The sequence below is a fragment of the Nicotiana attenuata genome, unplaced genomic scaffold, assembly GCF_001879085.1.
Source record: "Nicotiana attenuata strain UT unplaced genomic scaffold, NIATTr2, whole genome shotgun sequence".
Lineage (NCBI taxonomy): Eukaryota > Viridiplantae > Streptophyta > Magnoliopsida > Solanales > Solanaceae > Nicotiana > Nicotiana attenuata.
Window position 1 is genome coordinate 79,797 of NW_017673424.1, and position 20,439 is coordinate 100,235.

General features: G+C 35.1%; 2 protein-coding genes across 4 annotated transcripts; both read right to left on the minus strand.

The window, feature by feature from the left end:
* Window positions 1-4,509: 4,509 nt before the first annotated feature.
* Window positions 4,510-8,632, minus strand: LOC109216359 (probable tyrosine-protein phosphatase At1g05000). The gene is made up of 5 exons (XM_019380508.1): window positions 8,240-8,632; window positions 8,015-8,108; window positions 5,291-5,351; window positions 5,140-5,183; window positions 4,510-5,029 (listed from the first exon to the last, which is right to left on the minus strand). Exons 1-5 carry the CDS (start codon window positions 8,464-8,466, stop codon window positions 4,844-4,846), a joined length of 612 nt encoding a protein of 203 aa, XP_019236053.1. The 5' UTR covers window positions 8,467-8,632; the 3' UTR covers window positions 4,510-4,843.
* Window positions 8,633-11,387: 2,755 nt separating this feature from the next.
* Window positions 11,388-18,571, minus strand: LOC109216358 (E3 ubiquitin-protein ligase COP1-like). Of its 3 annotated transcripts, none has more exons than XM_019380505.1 (13): window positions 18,044-18,571; window positions 16,644-16,721; window positions 16,263-16,418; window positions 15,274-15,630; window positions 15,033-15,190; window positions 14,870-14,935; window positions 14,550-14,628; window positions 14,072-14,227; window positions 13,861-13,959; window positions 13,173-13,277; window positions 12,897-13,076; window positions 12,451-12,561; window positions 11,388-12,348 (listed from the first exon to the last, which is right to left on the minus strand). In XM_019380505.1, the coding sequence occupies exons 1-13, from the start codon at window positions 18,368-18,370 to the stop codon at window positions 12,178-12,180; spliced, it is 2,043 nt and encodes a 680-aa protein (XP_019236050.1). In that variant the 5' UTR covers window positions 18,371-18,571; the 3' UTR covers window positions 11,388-12,177. The 3 variants fall into 3 exon arrangements, with proteins under 3 accessions (XP_019236050.1, XP_019236049.1, XP_019236052.1); XM_019380504.1 differs by having other exon boundaries at window positions 16,263-16,442; XM_019380507.1 differs by lacking the exon at window positions 18,044-18,571 and having other exon boundaries at window positions 16,263-16,422; window positions 16,644-16,723.
* Window positions 18,572-20,439: the final 1,868 nt, after the last annotated feature.

The following is a 20,439-nucleotide window of genomic DNA, read 5'->3' on the forward strand; positions in this document are numbered from 1 at the left end:
CGTAGGAACTGATGAGGGAATGTTTTATCTCCTTATGTATCTAATCTTTTTGGTATTATCATATATTAGTAATTGTTCATGTCAAGTTACACATTTTTCAAAGGTTTGTTTAAGATAACATGAAAATCTATTCTGAATTAGAATATTTACTCAAATACAAGAGAAAATTTTGGAAAAAGAAAGAAAAGATCAGCGTAGAAGCAGAGCCACTGTTAAAGTTACAGGTTCGCTAAAACCCAGTGTTTTGACTCAAATCCTATAATTATAGTTAGAATTTTTTATATATATATAAAAGAAAATTATTCAGAACCTATAAACTAAAATTCCTGATTCCGTCAATGAATCAACGAGCTTTAAAATTAAAAGAGAATATATGCAAAAGCATGAATTTTTGAAATATTAGGAAGCACAAGATAAGAGTTGATAATTCTAAAAACACTAGGATAACATACGTTTCATGTGGTTGGGAAAAGTTTCATAGCTAAAAAGTTACAAAAATGAAAAAGACAAATCTATCTTAGTTGCTGTCAATAAGAGAGATTTGTCTGTTTTTAACAAATCCTTTGAATTTGACAACGTTGCCACTAGCTGCTGCTAGATTCTTAAATGAATTTCAGTTAATTTTTTAGGTTGGCCAATCAAGCCTAAACCTGATAAAAAAGGTCGAGACTTTTTGGTTCAATTTTTTCTAAAAAGTATGACTAAAGTATTGTTTTTACTTTATATATTGAAACTTTATAATTTCGATAGTTTACGATCACTCGTTCTAAAATCTAAATCTCGTATTATAGATTTTGGAAATTACACCCAATGACTTTGAAAATTGACAGGCAAAACTTAAGGTGTAAAGTGTTGTCCATGGGCATGCGACCGGCAATAGAACAATACTTGTTAAATTTGAAGTTTTGTCCATGGAATAAGCGGAGTCGAAAAATCAAGAATGACACCCTAAGTGTCCTATTTGTGCAAATCACCCCTAAAGATTGAAATTATAGTCTACTGTTTGTTGTTGCAGACCTAAATAAAAAAAAAATTAAATAGAAAAATCATATCACTTTGATGTGGCTTCAAATCCAATCAAAAACCATTCTCTTTCAAATTGGCTGGTCTTGTGCATCTAAACTATGGGATCTTTACACAAATAACCGGCCATATTAAATATTTACTTTTTCTAGTTATATACATTAATTATACACAATTATACACATATAATACATAAATTATGCATATATTATACATTCACTGGTTATTTTTAAGTAGGGTGGACGGCTAGTATGGTCGAAAATGTATTTCATCAACTCAAACGGGCAACGCCCAAAGAGTGTTGGGCCGGAATCAAGTCAAAACCAACTTTCTTGTGGGCTTATTCGTAACACAACAGTAAAAATTGCACGGGGCGCCCTATTTGGGCGCCCCATTTTAACCTGTACCCGCTTTGTCTTTCTGTTTGCACCTATACCCACTTTTTTAAAAGCCATTTGAAAAGACTATTTTACCCTTTTTTGTTAAAAGACTACTTTCTCTCCAAGTATACGCTAGTGCTCTACTGTTTCTCTCTCCCGTTATTCGCGTTTTTCGATTTGCTCTTCTCAGAAATCAAACGGTTTTCGTCGTTCTTTCGAATTTTCAACTGCTAGTCGTCGTTGTTCCCATATTACGATTTAATCACAGGTACATTGCATTAACTTTGTGGGTTTTGTTTTATGATTTAATTTCTGGTTTTGGGTTTTGATATTCATGTATTTATGATAGGGTTTAGTTTGATAGGTTGTTCATGTTGTTAATGTAATTTCTATAAATTCTTCTGTGATTCGACGTTCAAATTTTTAAAAATTTTCAGAGTTAAACAGATGATAATGATACTTTAGGATAGGAGCTGAAGTTTTTTTCATGTTTTGGCATTATTTTTGGATTTGAATTTGTGTTTTGTTTTTTTGGCTGAATGTTTTGTGCTTGTCGAAGTTTTTAGTGCGATATGATTTTTTAATTTAGCCAGTGTATGTGGAAAACTTCAGCCTCCTCCTGAAGTTTTTGAGTAATAACAAAAAAACTTCAGCTGCTTGGCCGAAGTTTTTTTAGTGCAATATCATTTTTTAATTTAACCAGTGTAGGAGGAAAATTTCAGGCTCCTTCTGAAGTTTTTAAGTAATAAATAAAAAACTTCAGCTGTTAGGCCGAAGTTTTTTTAGTGCAATATGATTTTTTTAATTTAGCCAGTGTATGTGGAAAACTTCAGCCTCCTGTTGAAGTTTTTGAGTAATAACAAAAAAACTACAGCTGCTTGGCCGAAGTTTTTTTAGTGCAATATCATTTTTTAATTTAACCAGTGTAGGAGGAAAATTTCAGGATCCTTCTGAAGTTTTTAAGTAATAAATAAAAAACTTCAGCTGTTAGGCCGAAGTTCTTTTAGTGCAATATGATTTTTTAATTTAGCCAGTGTATGTGGAAAACTTCAGCCTCCTACTGAAGTTTTTGAGTAATAACAAAAAAGCTTCAGCTGCTTGGCCGAAGTTTTTTTAGTGCAATATCTTTTTTTAATTTAGCCAGGCTCCTTCTGAAGTTTTAAGTAATAACAAAAAAACTTCAGCTGCTTGGCCGAAGTTTTTTTAGTGCAATATCATTTTTTAATTTAACCAGTGTAGGAGGAAAATTTCAGGCTCCTTCTGAAGTTTTTAAGTAATAAATAAAAAACTTCAGCTGTTAGGCCGAAGTTTTTTTAGTGCAATATGATTTTTTAATTTAGCCAGTGTATGTGGAAAACTTCAGCCTCCTGCTGAAGTTTTTGAGTAATAACAAAAAAACTTCAGCTGCTTGGCCGAAGTTTTTTTAGTGCAATATCATTTTTTAATTTAACCAGTGTAGGAGGAAAATTTCAGGCTCCTTCTGAAGTTTTTAAGTAATAAATAAAAAACTTCAGCTGTTAGGCCGAAGTTTTTTTAGTGCAATATGATTTTTTAATTTAGCCAGTGTATGTGGAAAATATGCTGAAGTTTTTGAGTAATAACAAAAAAACTTCAGCTGTTTGCCGAATTTTTTTTAGTGCAATATCATTTTTTAATTTAACCAGTGTAGGAGGAAAATTTTAGGCTCCTTCTGAAGTTTTTAAGTAATAAATAAAAAATTTCAGGTGTTAGGCCGATGTTTTTTTAGTGCAATATGATTTTTTAATTTAGCCAGTGTATGTGGAAAATTTCAGCCTCCTGCTGATGTTTTTGAGTAATAACCAAAAAACTCCAGCTGCTTGGCCGAAGTTTTTTTAGTGCAATATCATTTTTTAATTTAACCAGTGTAGGAGGAAAATTTCAGGCTCCCTCTGAAGTTTTTAAGTAATAAATAAAAAACTTCAGCTGTTAGGCCGAAGTTTTTTTAGTGCAATATGTTACTAACATATCACACATCAAAATAAGAATTCAGTGAATTAATCAGAAAACATTTTGAATTCTGCAGATGAATTTGATTTGAATATGAAATTTATATTCCTTTACTGAAATTCGTCAAACAACCAGAAAACATAAAATTCAAAAACTATTTTGAATTATGGAGATGAATTTGAATACTTACAATGTATTTGAATTTGAATTTGAATATGGAATTTGAATACGAGACATGTTCTCAGGAGGAACTGACTGATGGAGGAGATACGGAGGAGATCTGTAATTTGAATCTGTGAATACAGAGGAGAGACGCACTTTTATATGTTTTTGAAAGGGTATAATGGTCATATTAACACGGATTTTCTTTTTGTTGGTTACGAAATCAATAATTTTTAAAAACAGGGTATAGGTTAAAAGGTGGCATAAAAAGTGGGTACCGCTGCAAATCAGTACACAAAGGTGTACTACTATAATTGATTCCAGGTGCGTTGGTTTCGTAAAAATAGCACGATCTAGCCAGTTTTCGGACTGGTCATTCAAAAATAGCCAGCATTTACCAAGTCAATAAAAAATAGCCACTATATTGCTGCAACAGAGACCGGTCCAACATAATATACTGGAGTTCGGTGCACCTATGTATGAACTTCCAGCATATTATGCTGGAACTCCAACACACGAAAAATTCCAGCATAATATACTGGAGATTCGAGCACTTGTGTATGAACTTCCAGCATATTATACTGGACCGGTAAACTTTACTGGAACTCCAGTATATTATGCTGGAGTTCTAGTGTACTTATGTTGGAACTCCATCATATTATGCTGGAGTTCCAACATACTTATCCTGGAACTCCAGTATAATTATAGTTCCAGGATAAGTATGCTGGAACTCCAGCATAATATACTGGCGTATTTTCTGGGTTTTGAACAATGGTTTTGCTCAGATTTATCTTTACATGCAAAGTGGCTAAATTTCGATTACTTTTGAAACAGGACTATTTTTGAACGACCACTTGCAAATCTTGCTATTTTTGAATTTCTCCCGTTATTTTCACTATCAATTTGGGAGGATCAAGACGAGTTTTTGGAGGATCCGAGCAACACAGCTTCAAATGACCTTATGAAGGAACCCAAATTTGTAACAAATTTCGCCTTTCAGCAGGCTTCCAAGTTAAGAAAAACAACCTTCCCCTTTACAACTCTCAATCCATATCAAATGAACAAATGAACACAAAAAGATAGGAAAGGAGGAGGCCCTTTATCATAGGCCATAGCAACATCTAATAGATGCCATCTACTTTCTACAAAGAGAGACTACATCCAAATGATAAGAAGAATTGGATACTAGCGAAAACCATAAACAAAGTTCATATGAAGGAATCCAATACTCTTGGCAGTGGACTCAAAAATATTGATTCAGTTATAAACGCAAAGCCAAAATTGCCTCTCCTACTGTACAATTTATCCATTTAATTCTTGATATGTGAACAGAACGTCGGTGGCTGCTTGAAGCCAGAAATGTCAAACAACTCCATGAATCTCAGATCTGATACTCTAGCTTTCTCAGCAGCATACCTTTGATACTCATCAAAAATTGAAGTAAGGCACCACTTCTGTAATTTTCTGAGGCACCCCACAAGACAACCAGTTCGGTGCTGGCATAATATACCACACGATGACAGAAATGGAGGTCAGGGGAATGTTGTGTGATTATTTTTTATATATGAAAGCCAGAAATTTTAAATGAAGAGAAATGAAAGAATACCTTTCCTCTTTTGCAGTGAATTAACAGAGGGCGATTCTTTTCATCTATTAAAAAAAACCAAGTAAAATTGTAATACACAAATCATTTAGCAAAAGTAGTGGACAGAAAACTAAAAGAAGAGAGAAAATAAAATCCAACCTTTCAAACTTACCAAGGACAACCCTCAAAGCTTCTCTTATTGTTTCCTCTGGGATGTTGACCAATGGTGGCTCCTGCATGAGAAATAGTCAAGTACTTATCCACATGAAATTTTTTGCTTCGTATCAATAACTACAAAGGAATAACAATAAGAACATTCACATACACGGCTTGCATACCATATGCAAATTCTAAAATGTCTGCAAACAAGACATAGCACAATGTTCATAAATGCTGCTACTAATGTTTTTAGAAAGTGTACCTTCCGGTATAGACAGCAACAATAGCAATCCTTCATCAAAATTTCAAACCATCTCCATAATAAAAATATATCTTTTCACTTAACCAAGAGCTTCAAATATCCAGATACGTTGTGGTAAAGTTGTTACAGGACAAGAATAGACAAGGACGGTTTTTCTTAACTAGTCAAAGCCTCAGTGGAGGAGACAGAGATAGACCAAAAAGTGTAGAGTAGCTTTGTCCAGCATTCAGACAGCAGAGATAACTCATAGCTAGCATATAATAATTAAAAACCAAAAGCATAGAAGAGGGTACGACAAATACGAAAGATTTCAAGTTTGATAGGCAATGATTCGACTTCCTCTAAGCCTGCTTAAGGTCAGAAGGTAATTAAAAAAACAGTCAAAACCTATGGACTTGATTAGGGGATATATATCAAATAACATTATGGATATGACAAACTAACAGCAATAAACTTGAGAAACCTACAGAGTCGTCCTTTTTCTCCTCAGTCAATCATCTAGTTATCTTCCTGTTAGCAATCCAATTAGTTGGCTAAGCAAATTTTGGAGAGTCCTAAAGCTAATATGACATGCTACTGGTGAATTAAAAAAGAATGCAATTACATATTGGCTATTGCTAGTGAATGAATTCTTTTATCTCCTACGCAACAGTTGAAGATTTTCTCCAAGGAAGTGCAAAGCTCCAACAGGATCAACTACTACAATAAACACCTAATCTCACTTAGAATGTGCAAATTGGACAATTTTTCTTGAGACTTTGGGAATCCCCAAGAAACTCCCTACCTCCTCTCTTTGAGTTATGAATTATTTTGGTTGCAGCATTACCTGTATTGTAACACTACTGAAACCAGGGCAATATTTCACAAACTGAAGATCTAAAGCCAATCATAGTATAATTCAATTGACTTTGTAATTCCCTAGATAGAATTATGCATTATGGCTCGGTTCATGCATCAAAAACAGAACAACAACAACAACATACCCAGTAAAATCCCACAAGTGGGGTCTGGGGAGGGTAATGTGTACGCAGACCTTACCCCTACCTTAGGATATAGAGAGGTTGTTTCCGATGGACAGCATCAAGAACAGAGGAAAGCTAAAACTAGTAAAAACAAATAGAAGGAAAACAAAATAAGTGCTAAGAAGGATCAAGTAGCACTAGTTGCAGCCGGCCCTTATGAAGTATGAACTGCGACGAGTAATGTTGTGTGGTGGTTGAGAAGGAAGCGGTAGTAGGAGCTGTAGCTAGACTCGCATTTTGTTTTAAAAGCGGAGTGCAATTTAAGAGGAGAGAGGAATTCTAATTAACTAGATCCTTGAGAGAAACATAGAACAAAAAATACAACATGAAGCTGCAGGTGACAAGCTTCTGTGGTGAAAGACTTTAAACATATTATAGGTCTCGAACTATCTGAAAACAGACACATCACAAACTTTTGTGTTCTTTACTCCTATCCATACAGAACTATCTCAACTCCTATTTGATGAATATAAAACATGAAAAACCTGCAGTTTAAAACAAGAACAGATTTTGGGCCATGCAGCCTCAAGTACAAGTTAAAGACTTTTGCGTGACTTATACTAGTTCTTTAAAGTCTGAGCCACAAAGGCCAAATATCTAGCTCATTTACACGACAACTAAAACAAAAACCAAGGGTCACTTCAGTGACTACTCCAACGGACTGCTAATGACTAATATCCCAGACCACAAAAGTTTATAACCTCATCTCCTACAAACTAATACCACAGAACCTTTTGACTTTGTTCCTTAAAGAAAAATGCATCCTAATGCCAGTTTAGTCAGAAAATAATGATTAAATCAGAATAACTTCAAACATGGAACAATTAAGGATGAGAACAAACAGATTGATTAAGCACCCAATGTCAATAAATAGGCTTCTTCTTGATAACCAGTCAACTAACCCCCACTTCTACATTCTGTTATAGCTCCAAAACAAGTCACTTACCTACTTAGAGAGCAAGACCAATGTGTTTCCACCAACAGCCGACACATAAAGAGAAAGAGTGAATCGATTTTTTTAAGTACAAACTTCAAACAAGTCATGCTTACAACTTGTATAGGTTGGGATAGTTTGGCTGAGGACTGCAGATAAGCTAACTATGCACTATGTATGTATTTTTTTTTAATGGCGGTGGTGTTCAGGCTAGCTTGAACTCACCTTGACTATTCCACCGAGTACCTATTAGCTCCGACCAGCATAGGTACCGGATGTATATTTGACACACCAACTTAGCATGATATTCCAAAATTTATTTGATCTATGCAATAATGAATTACAACAGCTTCATGCATTGATATATCAGATAATGATCACACGGCTTTTAACTTTAACAACTCTCACGATTTCCACAGTACAGAACGTTAAAAATGTCTTCTTTTTTTAAACTTTCAGTTCTTTCCTCTCTTTTTTGGTCAAATCGAGATAGCATGATCGCAACATTCTATATCATACCTTGGATCCTTCAATGGCAAATTGGAAAAGCCGAATTCCATTCGCATTTAAAAACTCTACATTCGCTTCAGGATATGGCTCCGGACACAAATATCTACACACAAAATATTCAAACAAAAAGAAAAATCAACAACACTAACATCGTTAAAATAAATTTAAAAAAAACGAAACTTTAAGTAACAAACACATGAATGAATGAACGAATGAACGAACGAACGAACTAACATGATAGAGCGAAGGCCTAGGGTTTGCAAAAAGGAGAAGTTAGCAATATCAGGGAAACCAGACCGAAAAACACCGTAATCAACCATAGAGAAATTGAGAGGCGGAACGAGTAGTCCTTCACCGGCGTCGATTGCCGGAGAAAAATTCTCCGTCAAACCGTCGGCGCCGCCGTCGGAGTTTTCAATACGGTGACACGTGGATCGATCGTCGCCGTTTTCCAATCGCATTGCTCTGTGGTGGCGCCAAGTTAAAGACAGAGATTACGTATTTGATTAGGAAATTGAAAAAAGTATCAAAGAGAGTTTGAATGTGAATTTTATCGTATTTATAAAGTGAGTGAATTTTAATAGTGTTATTGGATTTGGATTTGGTTTGATTCCTTGGAATCTTAAGGAATATAGATTCTTACATTTTATTTCTTTCAAGAGGCTTATGCAAAATAATAGTATTTTATTTAGCGGAGTCAAGATTTAAAGTTTAAAACTTCGAGATTTTACTCCTTTTTAATTTACTAAATTTTTAAATTAATAATTTAAATATTATTCAACGAATTTCTTTAGACAAACAAGTTTCGGTCGAACTTATAAGCTATATTGTAACTTTGTCCTTGATTCACTTCATCTCAAGTTTAACACCATATATTAATTGTTTGTACTCATTATATTAAACGAAAAAGGGTCATATATGTCCCTCTACTAGCTAAAATAAGTTAGATCTATCATTCGTTATACTATTTGATCAAAATTGTCCCTACCGTTCTAGTCTTTTGTTCAAAATACCCCTCTGCCGTCAAATGCCAATTTTTAAATTATAAAAAGTCACGTGTTAGAGTCCTATTGGCTAAACTAAATCCACTCCTCCTTTTTCTTTGACCCAATCAACCCGCCCAAATAATCCGATCACCCGGAAAAAAATCCTAAAAAAGTGCACTCTCTCCAACCTCACATTTTCCTTCTTTCTCCAGCAACTCATTTCTCCATTTAGCCCCATAGTATTTGGAGGAAGCAGGATTTGTTTTAATGTTGAGATGAAGAAGGATCTCTTTTATTGTTGTTACATTTCAAAGAGAATATTAAGAAGATTTTTCATCAATTCAAACAAATAAAACTTCAGAAGATTTGGTTTAAATGGTGGAAAATGCTGCAGAATATGGAAGTGCTGATAAGAATCGGGAAATTCACTTGTATAACAGAATTAGCTATCCAAGCAGATGCAACCAACTATGTGCCAATTTCAAAGTGCTGATCTGTTTCAACACAATTGATGATTGACACTCCTGGAACTATACAAAGTGGGTCACAACAAGAAAAATGGACATGAGTGCATGAAGATTCTTGTCTTGATGAAGCAGACCACACGTTTGCAGACCACACGTTTGCAGGGATAATTGATTCTCTATCAACCCTTACTATAGTTCCTTTGATTTTTTCAATAGTTATACATGTATTTCTTTTCTTTTTCTTTTCTAAATCAGTTTTCTTTCTGTGTTAGTTGGTGTAAAATTTTTAGATTTAGTGTTTACTTTCATAGTTGAATGGGAGCACTGAGTTTAATGAGCTAATTATCTGAATGTTAAAGTTTCAATCTTCATTTTTTGAGGAATTTGCCCTGTAGTATTTAGAGGAATGAGTTGTTGGAAAGAAGAAAGGGTCAGGTTGGGAAGATGACAGGTGTGAGATTTGGGCGGGTCGACTGGGTCAAAAAAAAAAGGAGGAGTGGGTTTAGTTTAGCCAATAGGACTCTGACACGTGACTTTTTATAATTTAAAACTGGAATTTGACGGTAGAGGGGTATTTTGAACAAGAGACTTGAACGGTAGGGACAATTTTGATCAAATAGTATAATGGAGGACAGATCTAGCTTATTTTAGCTAGTAGAGGGATATATATGACCCTTTTCCATATATTAAATTATTATTTTTAATACAATATTTATTTTGATTAATACTTTATTTTATTATATCATATTATCAAAAGAATTGATGTGTAACAATGAAAAAGTATAACAGTCGTTTGGTGTTTGTTGTTGTTTTCCTTCTCGTAAATAGCCCGATGCACTAAACTCATGTTATGTGTGGGGTCCGAGGAAGGATCAGATTACAAGGGTCTATTGTACACAGTCTTACCCTTCATGTCTGCAAGAGGTTTTCACGGCTCGAACCCGTGACCTCCTGGTCACATGACAGTAATTTTACAAGTTACGCCAAGACCGCATTTCTAAGCATTTCCATTATGAAAATATAAGGCCTTCTCATGTTTTGTTTGAAGCAAACTTATAACTTAAGTAGATGATTATGGAAATAATTTGATTTAGCCTATGACCATAAATCATCAAATAAGGCATCCTCATTAACTTAAGATTTATGGCTTCAAATTCAAATCAACATAATTGCAAGTTAGTCGTTTGATATATAAGGTAATTCCTACCTAACATTCTAGAAGTGACTAATCTTGGACTAATCTGATTAAATTAGTTGTTTAATTGTTTATGGATTAAAATAGAGTAACATTAAATCTAAGTTTCCTTCGTCTTTAACCAGAGGTCTCGGGTTCGAGCCCTGGGTATGGAGTCGCCTGTGTTAAAGAGCACTTTATCCCTCAGTGTGGGACTTCCCGACGTAAATTCAAATTCGGTCGGCCCCTATACGGGTACCGTACATCGGATAGGAAAAAAAAATCTAAGTTGGAAGGTGGTGAGTAAGAGAAGCCAAGTGGGAATTTGGTATGCTGAGATAAGGTGTCCATATTGTAAAGTCCTTTTTGGACGGTTAAAGTTACTGTATTTTTGTGGTTAGAGATAAATGAGAAAAATATTGGGCACTACTACTTTAAGATGGGCAAGGAAACAAAAGCTTCGAAAGGGACTTTATAAGTTAGTACACTCAACCAATTTTATTACACCAACTTGGAAACCATTGGCATTCAGTTATAGGTTTTCTTGAAATCTTTACCATAATATATTGAGTGATAGTTGAGTCATGTATGATTCATTAGCCATGTCGGGTGTTAGGTCAAATTTCAATTCTATACACAAGCTGTCAATCCGTTTGCTCTTGCCATAAACGGAGGCAAGTGCAAAATGAATTGATTTCATGTGTCCAAATTCTTCGGTCAACAAAAATTTCTCTCTCAATTTTTGGCTATGGTTCAAATTAACCTCAGGGTGAAGTTCCATTAATAGTCAAGGGAAGAAAGATACAAGAGAACAAGTTGAAAAAGACCGGCGGTATATGTTATGATGTCACATATCAATTATCAGACGTGAAATTTATCTCCTTATATTGGAAGTTGAGCCATACCCATCTCAATTCTGGAATTACTTCATGTTGAGTACATCTTTGAGCTAACTTTTAGATTTGAGAGTTCGGTTCAAGTCCCATTTCTTGGCATAAAGTTAGGCTCAAGGTCCATTTCTTATTTTCTTATTGGTAGTGTAATAAGATAGGAAGGGACCAAAGGCTCGATGTACTAAATCACTAGATCAGATGGCAAAATAGTTTTTGCACAAACAAGTAGCAATTCAAATTAAGCAAATCTAGTAATCTACCATTGTCAGGTTTTCACTACAATTTTCACTCTGCTGTCTTGATTTCCAGATACTATAAACACAACTCCTGAATCTAGGACATTCTTTTAAACTCGAACCCCGGAAAAGAAGAGATACATATTATCTATAAGAATTATGCGACTACTGTATAATCACCCGTTAAAAGCTAACAGACTTGGCTATAAGGAACCACCAAAATCAAAAACCAAAGTTAGCCTAATGCTCTGGTTAGACTTGGCTATAAGAAACCACCAAAATCAAAAACCAAAGTTAGCCTAATGCTCTGGTTATTCATGTACACCAGAGAATTGCTGTAGAGAACTCGTACCTCCTTTCTTTTTATAGCAAGCCTCTTCATCAGTCAAATGTTAATCGATCATTCAAATGTAATATCAAGCAGCAAGGACAAGTACTTTTATTGTCCCTTGACTGTTTGCCGTTAGAAGTGTTGGGCTGTCACGTTTCCAACAAACAGCACTGATGAAATATGATCCCATGTCCCCATCTGGATCATTATGATCATCAGAACCAAAGTTGTGCCAAGCTGCTGGCTTAGAAATTTCCTGTACATGTATTACAAACTAGATTAAGCACTGGAAAATGATGCTAAATCGCTCATGTATCTGGATAATGAGACTCGTGGTCAAATACTTTCAGAAATATACCTTGTGATATACAAACACTTCATTTGTCTCACTGCCACATGCAAGGTATTCACTGTTTACTGAAAGACCCACAAAGTTCTTCTCATTTGCATGTCCTTTAAAAGTACGCAGCTGCAATTAAAAGTAGAACAAGGAACATGCCCGTCACAAATTTGACAAGTCTATTGAAGAGAACATCAATCCAACTTCATTACGTACATCATAGCAGTGAAAACCAGCAAAAGGACCTTCTTTAAAACAAATCAGAAACTATAACCTACCTCTCCTATCCCTCCCTCACCTTTTCTTTTTTCTATCTTCTTTTAGCATGCTTATGGTCCATATTGAATTGGTTTTACCAGATTAATTAGCTATCAGGAATAAGATAGGCGATATTAATGAGAGCAATACGTGATTAATTTCTCTAAGATTTCAAATCGAGAAATGACCAGAGGATGATTACTTACTGGAACATTCTCCTTGACATCCCACAAACGCAATGTACTATCAGTTGATGCAGAAGCTAGCTCATTGTTGGATAAAAACTTTACATAAGAAACAGCTTTACGGTGCCCACTCAAAATATGCAGTGGCTGGCTAACATTTCTCAAGTCATAATAGTGAATGTGATGATCTGCAGAACCCACCTGCAAGATATTGGATCATGCTTTAGCATAGAATTTATGCAAGGGGAACCCCAAAACCGCTTTTGGGGGACAAGTAAAAAGGAAATGAGAACTTACAGCTACATGAACACTGGATCCAGGATTATACTTCACTGAGCAAATGTTAGCTTTCATGTCAATTGTAAGAACGCTGGCTTCCTGCTTCGTGCACCAAACTTTGACCTGTTGAGAAATAAATTTAAGCTTATTCCAAATCTTTACAAGTATATAACTCGCCAAAACAACTTTTGTTCTTTTGGTTTAGCACACTTTAACTCCATTGTTGGACCACACAAGGCGCAAACCACAGCACCCAACATTGCTCACATTTGAGGATTGTCTCTACTTCAATACAAAACCTAATATATATTCTTTAATACAGGAACACATATACAAGGAAAATAAGCCATAATTGGAAGTAACTATTGTCGACCACTCTGAGGAACTTAAGCTCTCAACTTCATGTCCAGCTTCTGAACCAGACCTTAATCAGAATATGTCACACTGAAAATATGATGAATCATCTGTATCTTATCCCTATACTGCACAAGAGAAATTGAATAAACTAAACTATGACAGTCACTCCTAACATAAATGGACACACTGACTTAAGAGTGGGAAAAGAAATCCAATATATATAAATCCCAATTTCATCTGCGTTGGTCAAAATTGTCAACTTTCAGACACAACATGATTTGTCATCCAAACACCAGATTAGAAACATCTCAATTAGAGAAAAAACTCATAGCTTGAAGTTCTATGTTACCTTGCAATCATCACTACCGGACACAAGCAGAGAAGGTTCAGTATGGCAAAAGTCAACACTCCATGCTCGTTTTTCATGCTCCTCATACTCCATCACACTCTGGAATAGAAAGTGTAATATTATCTCATCAGATATAAGTAGATATCCAGATAAAGGTGCTTTTCAGGACCTAGATATAAGAACAAAATAAACATCTGGAAGATGATACTACCTGACGAGTTGTAACATCCCAAACCGTCACTATGCCCTCATAGTCACTGCTTGCTAACTGGTTTTTAGTGCACTTGTTCCAGCTCAAACAACTTAATTTGGATCGTGTAGACATTTCAACAATAGGACATTGCGCATCTGCTGGTTCGTTCACCACCTGATAAAGAGAACATACAAGAATTACCTTCTATCTTTTCAAGAAAGCAGAACTTATGAAAAACTCAAATCTAGCCAAATTATTGAAATTCTTTTACTAAGAAAAGTGATAATCTCAGTTCAACTAAGCTGAACACTGATTTTCTCCCAAAACATTTCATTACATCAATAGCACATGAAAATCTCAAAATCCTATCTGGAGAAGAAAAAGGGGGATAGAAGTCAAGTCTAATTAATAGACATATCATTAAACTAGTAGCAGAAGCTTTTCTGGTAGGAGGATTTGCAGAATTTTAAGAAGATCTCATGAAGCATGAACTTACCGATGCAAACTCAAAGACCTTAATTCTTCGTGACACCCCAGCAGTAGCAAACAATTCATCATCTCGGTCAAATTCAATACTGTCAAAAGAGGAAATTTTGTGAGGCAAGAGTTCTTGCAAAAGAGAGTTGTACAGGGTTTAGAAGAGCAAATAAAACCTCTTGGCAATCAACGGTTTATACTTAAAGAAGGGGATTGCTATAATGTATCCAGAAAAAAGCAAATCACAGTACCATATTTTCCAATAACCGAATATCCCTAGTTCTAATTTCAAAAAGAAGTTATATAATTGCATTAATCTAAATGCAATGAACTTTGTACCTTGAAACGATATTGGCTGAGTGGAAAAGGTCAGAATGTCTAAGTTCAGCAACAACCCTCAAACGACTACATCAACAAGCACAGTAGAAAAAAAAGCCATAAGCCCAAATATATAGGATAATTTCAAGTCAATAAAAAAATCATTAGATGAAAACTGATGGACCTGTATCGCGTAAAGGTAGACAGAACAGATCGAAAATCTTCAAGTCCCGCAGAATAACCTTCTCTATTCATGACATTTGCTACCCTTTCTTCCTCTTTCTCTGACTGTCTTGCCCAATAGCGCCTCTTTTGCAGGTAACAGGTTTGAAGCTCATTGAACTGCTGATGATTGAACATGTTAAAAGAGAACATATAAACAATGAACAACATCAACAAGCACAATGATAAATTACAGAATTGACCTGTGCGTGAACGCGTTTTTTCCTTGCTATTGCCTGTCCAGGTTGATTAGGATGCTGTGAATCTGATCCACCGTGGTCATCCTTCCATTGAACAAGTTGAGATATTCCAGGAGCTCTTGTATCAGTGTTCCTGGTCTGTGTAGTACCAGCACGAACTTGTTCTTGTGAACCGACAGAACTAGAAACAATTGCACCACCTTCCTTATCTCCCAATGAAGGCCTGACTGTCATTGCCGAAGAATCATCTACTAGCATTCTCATTTTCGCTGAATATCTGCTCCTTGCCCTATATAACTCTATTCTACGCTTCTCCACAGCATTTATGTCTTCTTTAATGTACTTGAGATCATTTTGGATCTAGGAAATGTGCAGGATATGATCAATAATCTGCTTGAGTCTTAATTAATCAGCAGAGAGAGATGAGATTAAGGTTGTCTATTCTATACCACATATATATGGAACTGCCAGTTTGTAAGGACACTACAGTTTTAAGAGAAGAAATTTAACAAAGAAGACCGATTTGTAAGAGCACTCCAAATATAATCCCCTTAAAATGGGTAAGAACGAAAGAAATGCAGACACTATGTACAAAAGGGGAACTCTTAGACATGGCCACATGGGCTTAATCTTTTCAAATCATAACCAATTATGCACCCCTCCTTTGTCAGCAAGTTACAGGAGACAGAGGATAGTTAGAGCTTTTCCTGAAATTTATGACTTATATTGCAAAACTATGTCGCATTAAGCCTGACGGAAAAGGCATGCTCCAGGTATCTACCAACTCGATATGTTGCTTTTCCCCCTATAATATTCAATTAAAATATTCTTTCTTCAGTTAGAATGCAAAGATATTGTACAAGAAAAGCAAATCCCTACCTGCAGGAGGGATGTGAAGTAATAGAATAAAGTACAATAAGTTTTCAAGGTGATAACAGATAAACTCCAACTAAAAGTGAAATGTGCAAGTCAGCAGAAGTTCAAGACAAAACCTCATTAAGCTCTTCAACTTTTTGCTTCCTTAAACACTGGAGAAACTCAAGCAGAATCTGAAGATTTGTTTCAGCTTCTTCTTGTTCCATTTTTCTTTTCTTTTCCATAAGTAGTGATAATAGACTCTCCAGCTCTTTGATGGACACATCGCATCCCTGCCTAAGAATCAGATGAGAATCCTGAACAGATATATGGAAATAATCCCGAAACAGTGGCAGAGAGAGTTAAAAGGTTAAATCATCTGAGGCTAAGATGGCAGTTGCAAGAAGATAATCAAAGAACCTGACAAAAAGAGCAACTGACATACAAAGTCAGGAACGCTCTCCACCAAAACTAAGTTTAATGGACAAAGCTTGTTTAACTTTCCATGCATATCTGACCTGCTGTATTGCTTGGCGAAGTTGTTCCATAGGTGTTGCACTTTTGGCCATTTGGCGAGCAGATCTCTTCATCAATAACTACATAATGGAAAGAACTTCAACACAACTTGGTTTGACTGGTAAATAACCTTCGCAAAATGTTATCAACATCCAATACACTATTAAAAAGGTGAAGTAATGACCATGAAACAAAAGCCGACAAGCAAAGAGAAGAATGCAAACAAACGGAATAAAACTAGAATAAGAGGTTTGTCAATCAAGTTTTCACTCCAAAATTTAGCCCATTGTAGAGTTGTGATAGTCTGACAGAATTTGTAAAAACGTACAACAAAAACTCGAAGGGGAGATACAGATCAAACCAGAGTAACGTCAGGTACATTTATGATTTATATCTACCAATTAATCAAAGTAAAGTTTGATATAATAAACAAATACCATAACATACATTCAACAAGTCCATATAGAGCGTTGTTCATCCTAGTGAAGGGAACTTTCACCCAGCCACAGAAATGCAGTGTATTCCAACCAATATTTGTCATTGAGGAAGCATATAAAATAGCTTTGGTAAATCATTAATACCCGTAATCATCAGCTGACTTGAGAATTTTGAGCAAAATTAAACATCAATACCTTGCCATGACATTCAAAGGCCAGCATGATAATTCATTATGGACCTTTTTTTTAAATTCCTATTGGACTTGCTCACAAAGACCAATTTTTGTTCGGCTTTTCCCAGTTTATACAAAACAGCAGGTGAGCAGGATGAAACCAGATTCCTCTAAGGGTCTTCCGGAAACAACCTCTCTAGTCCTTCGGAGTAGGGGTAAGTTGTGCGTACACTCTACCCTCCCCAGACCCCACTTGTGGCATTTTACTAAGTTGTTGTTGTTTTGTTGTTGTAGTAGTATCAGAACATGATAATTATTCTAAGTACTATTACCCAGTAATGCCTAAAAAGCTACACAACATGCTGATCTTAACAGAAGTAACATACAACACATTTTCTGTCTTCGTTCATTTCTTTTACTCTCTTCGTTCATATACATTTCAAATAAATGTGATTATTACCGGGTGCCGATCCATGGTGTAAGCTATGGGTTCAACAATACCCAATTTCAGCCTAGACCTGCACCGTTGTTTACACCAAACTATACTAATTTATCATGATTAAATTATAAATTAAGGTGAAATTGTATAGTAATTAACTATAGTTTAGTACTAAGAGTGAAGGTGAAGATATGTGGCCAGGTGCGGGTAAGTTTCTATATCCCCATTTATTAGCAGAGGTCATTGTCCTACAATCTGAACCCATAAAATTCAAATCCGGTATACATTACATCATGTATAAGCGAAATTCACATGAAACATCCAAATTTATGGAAGAACCTTGAAAACTTTACCTTATTGAGTAGAAAATTAGGGTAAAGGTGATTAGTAGTCAAGTAATGCGAACAACAAGGACAATCACTTTTATTGTGAAGATGAGTAACAATGCACATGTAACAAAAGCTATGTCCACACGCCGTCAGAAAAGCATCCTTTATAATTTGCATACATATCGGACATAACATATCCTTATCCACTTCGTCTTCCTTCTCCAACGCCGGAATTTGCTCCTGAACCTCCACCGTCACCGCCGCCGGTGCTGAAGTTTCACCGGCATTCTCCGGCTCCGATTTAACCGTCGGAACTAAAGCTCCGATTAAACGCTCTCCTCCTCCTCCCATCACTCTTAAAGCTAAAGTTCGACGCAATTTTGCTAAAAATCTGAATGCATATATGTCTATCTTACGAATGAAGAAACCGGCGAGTGTGAGAGAGAGAGAGATGATTACTGTGTGTGTGTGTGTGTTTATGTTTGGGTTTTTGTGAGGGTGTAAACGGACCACGTTGGCGCGTACCCGCGTATTTTCAAAACTGGAGAGACTTGTTACTGCGACCGCCTCATAAATATCTCTGGCTGCGTTATTTTTTGTAATCAAATTATTTATATAGTTTTCTGTACATACAAGTTGCCGAAAAGTGTTTTTTCGGCTGCTGTCATTATAATATATACTTTTTTTGTCCTAATCTAAGTGACGGTTTAACAACAAATTTTTGCGTCGAGAAAAATAGATAATCAAGACTGGAAAATTAACAAATCTAGTATTTGATTTTAATAAATGAAAGTGTTACAATCTCTATGATATTCCTCTGATTCTTCAAGAATGTAAAGTATCTTAATGAGCTTGACTTTGATTTGATTCAAGGGCTTGTAAAGCTTGATCTTGAATCTCCTTCTTGAACTTGAACTTGGGTTTGATCACGAACAAGTAATTTGATCTTGAACGCCTTGGTATTTGATTTGGCTTCGTTCTTGATCTTGAACTTGTAGCTTGAGTGCTTGAGTGCTTGAACTTGTAGCTTGTAGAGAAATCTGCGGTGTTTGATCCACGAGCTCTCTGCTTGCTTCTTGTTATCACTTCTGGTGTCTTCTGGCTTTACGAAGACCTCTATTTATAGTTGTAGGGAGTGATATGGCTCAGCGATTTGATTGGTCCGTTTGAACCGACCAATACCATCCAGACACTTGGCATGATTTAATTGGCTCATTTATTTGGCTTGGATTGCCACATCACTTGACACATGGCACGATTTCATTGGCTCATTTATTTGTCTTGGATTACCACGTCACTTGACATGTGGCATGATTTTGTTGTCTCGTTCTTTTGACTTGGATTGCCACATCACTTGACACGTGGCATGAGTCTGGGCTTTAAGATGGACTAATAGCCATTTGGACCTTGGGCTAATGAAGTGAGCTTATCATTTAATTTATAGTCCAATTAAATGTACTAGCCCAACACTTATATTTTGGATTTAAATAATTAACCCAATTTACTGACCACAATATTTGTTTGGACTAGTATCTTGAATTTAATATGGTTCGAATAATTTGTAATTTAAAATCCAACCAAATTTATATGCTTACAGACGGTATTTGACTCGATATAAATTTAAATTTTTAAAAAAAAAGTTATGCTCTAAATCAAACTATAAATATTTATTTCCGTATCCATTAAGGATAAAATAAATATTTTAAAATTAATCTATTTTTAAATAAAAACATGATATTCTTTTTGTGACGGTCTTAAAAAAAGTTAAAAGCGTAAAAAGGGACAAAGTATTTCTTAAGTTTCGTACTTATCCTTTTCAACAAAAAGATATATATATATATATATATATATATATATATAACTTATAGGTCAAAAGTATTCATTAAACTTAAGATTTTATGTCCGATTAATCCACCTTCACATAAAATGATACGGAGAAATTAATAAATGAAATGATCAGTGACATGTTGTTATTGTATCATGTATGTTACCAGTAGTATTATTTGCATCGTTAGTTTATAATGAGTTACTTTAGTTGTTTTTTAAAAATCTTTTAGTCAAATGTTGTTAGAAATGAAATAATCTATATTATTATAAAAGCATGAATATAAAGTCGGTTTACAAAAATAACCTTATAATATTAAGCATAATAACTCATAATAAAAGGCTATAACCGGAATTCTAGATATTAACATTATAATCCTATTAGTTTTATGACATAATACTACACGTTAGAATCCTACACGATACCAAGACAACTTATAAAAGGAATTATAGCAACTAAGCGGCAGAATCACTTATATGGACGTTCTACCTTTTGTTTAATCTCTATGCAAATGTAAATATTTCGCACATAAAGTAAAATCATAGAAGAGAAACTAATTGGAATTTGAAGATCACTATTCAATAATCGGATCTTG

What these genes read in the sequence shown, in the direction of transcription:
- LOC109216359 (XM_019380508.1), bottom strand. Translation starts at nt 8,466, where the DNA reads ATGCGATTGGAAAACGGCGACGATCGATCCACGTGTCACCGTATTGAA. An exon ending in CTAGGCCTTCGCTCTATCAT is followed by an intron (nt 8,109 to 8,239) that starts GTTAGTTCGTTC and finishes TTTTGTGTGTAG; the next exon opens with ATATTTGTGTCCGGAGCCAT. An exon ending in TTGCCATTGAAGGATCCAAG is followed by an intron (nt 5,352 to 8,014) that starts GTATGATATAGA and finishes TTTCTCATGCAG; the next exon opens with GAGCCACCATTGGTCAACAT.
- LOC109216358 (XM_019380504.1), bottom strand. Translation starts at nt 18,370, where the DNA reads ATGGGAGGAGGAGGAGAGCGTTTAATCGGAGCTTTAGTTCCGACGGTT. An exon ending in AAGTTGAAGAGCTTAATGAG is followed by an intron (nt 15,631 to 16,262) that starts GTTTTGTCTTGA and finishes CACATTTCCTAG; the next exon opens with ATCCAAAATGATCTCAAGTA. An exon ending in TCAGCCAATATCGTTTCAAG is followed by an intron (nt 14,629 to 14,869) that starts GTACAAAGTTCA and finishes CTCTTTTGACAG; the next exon opens with TATTGAATTTGACCGAGATG.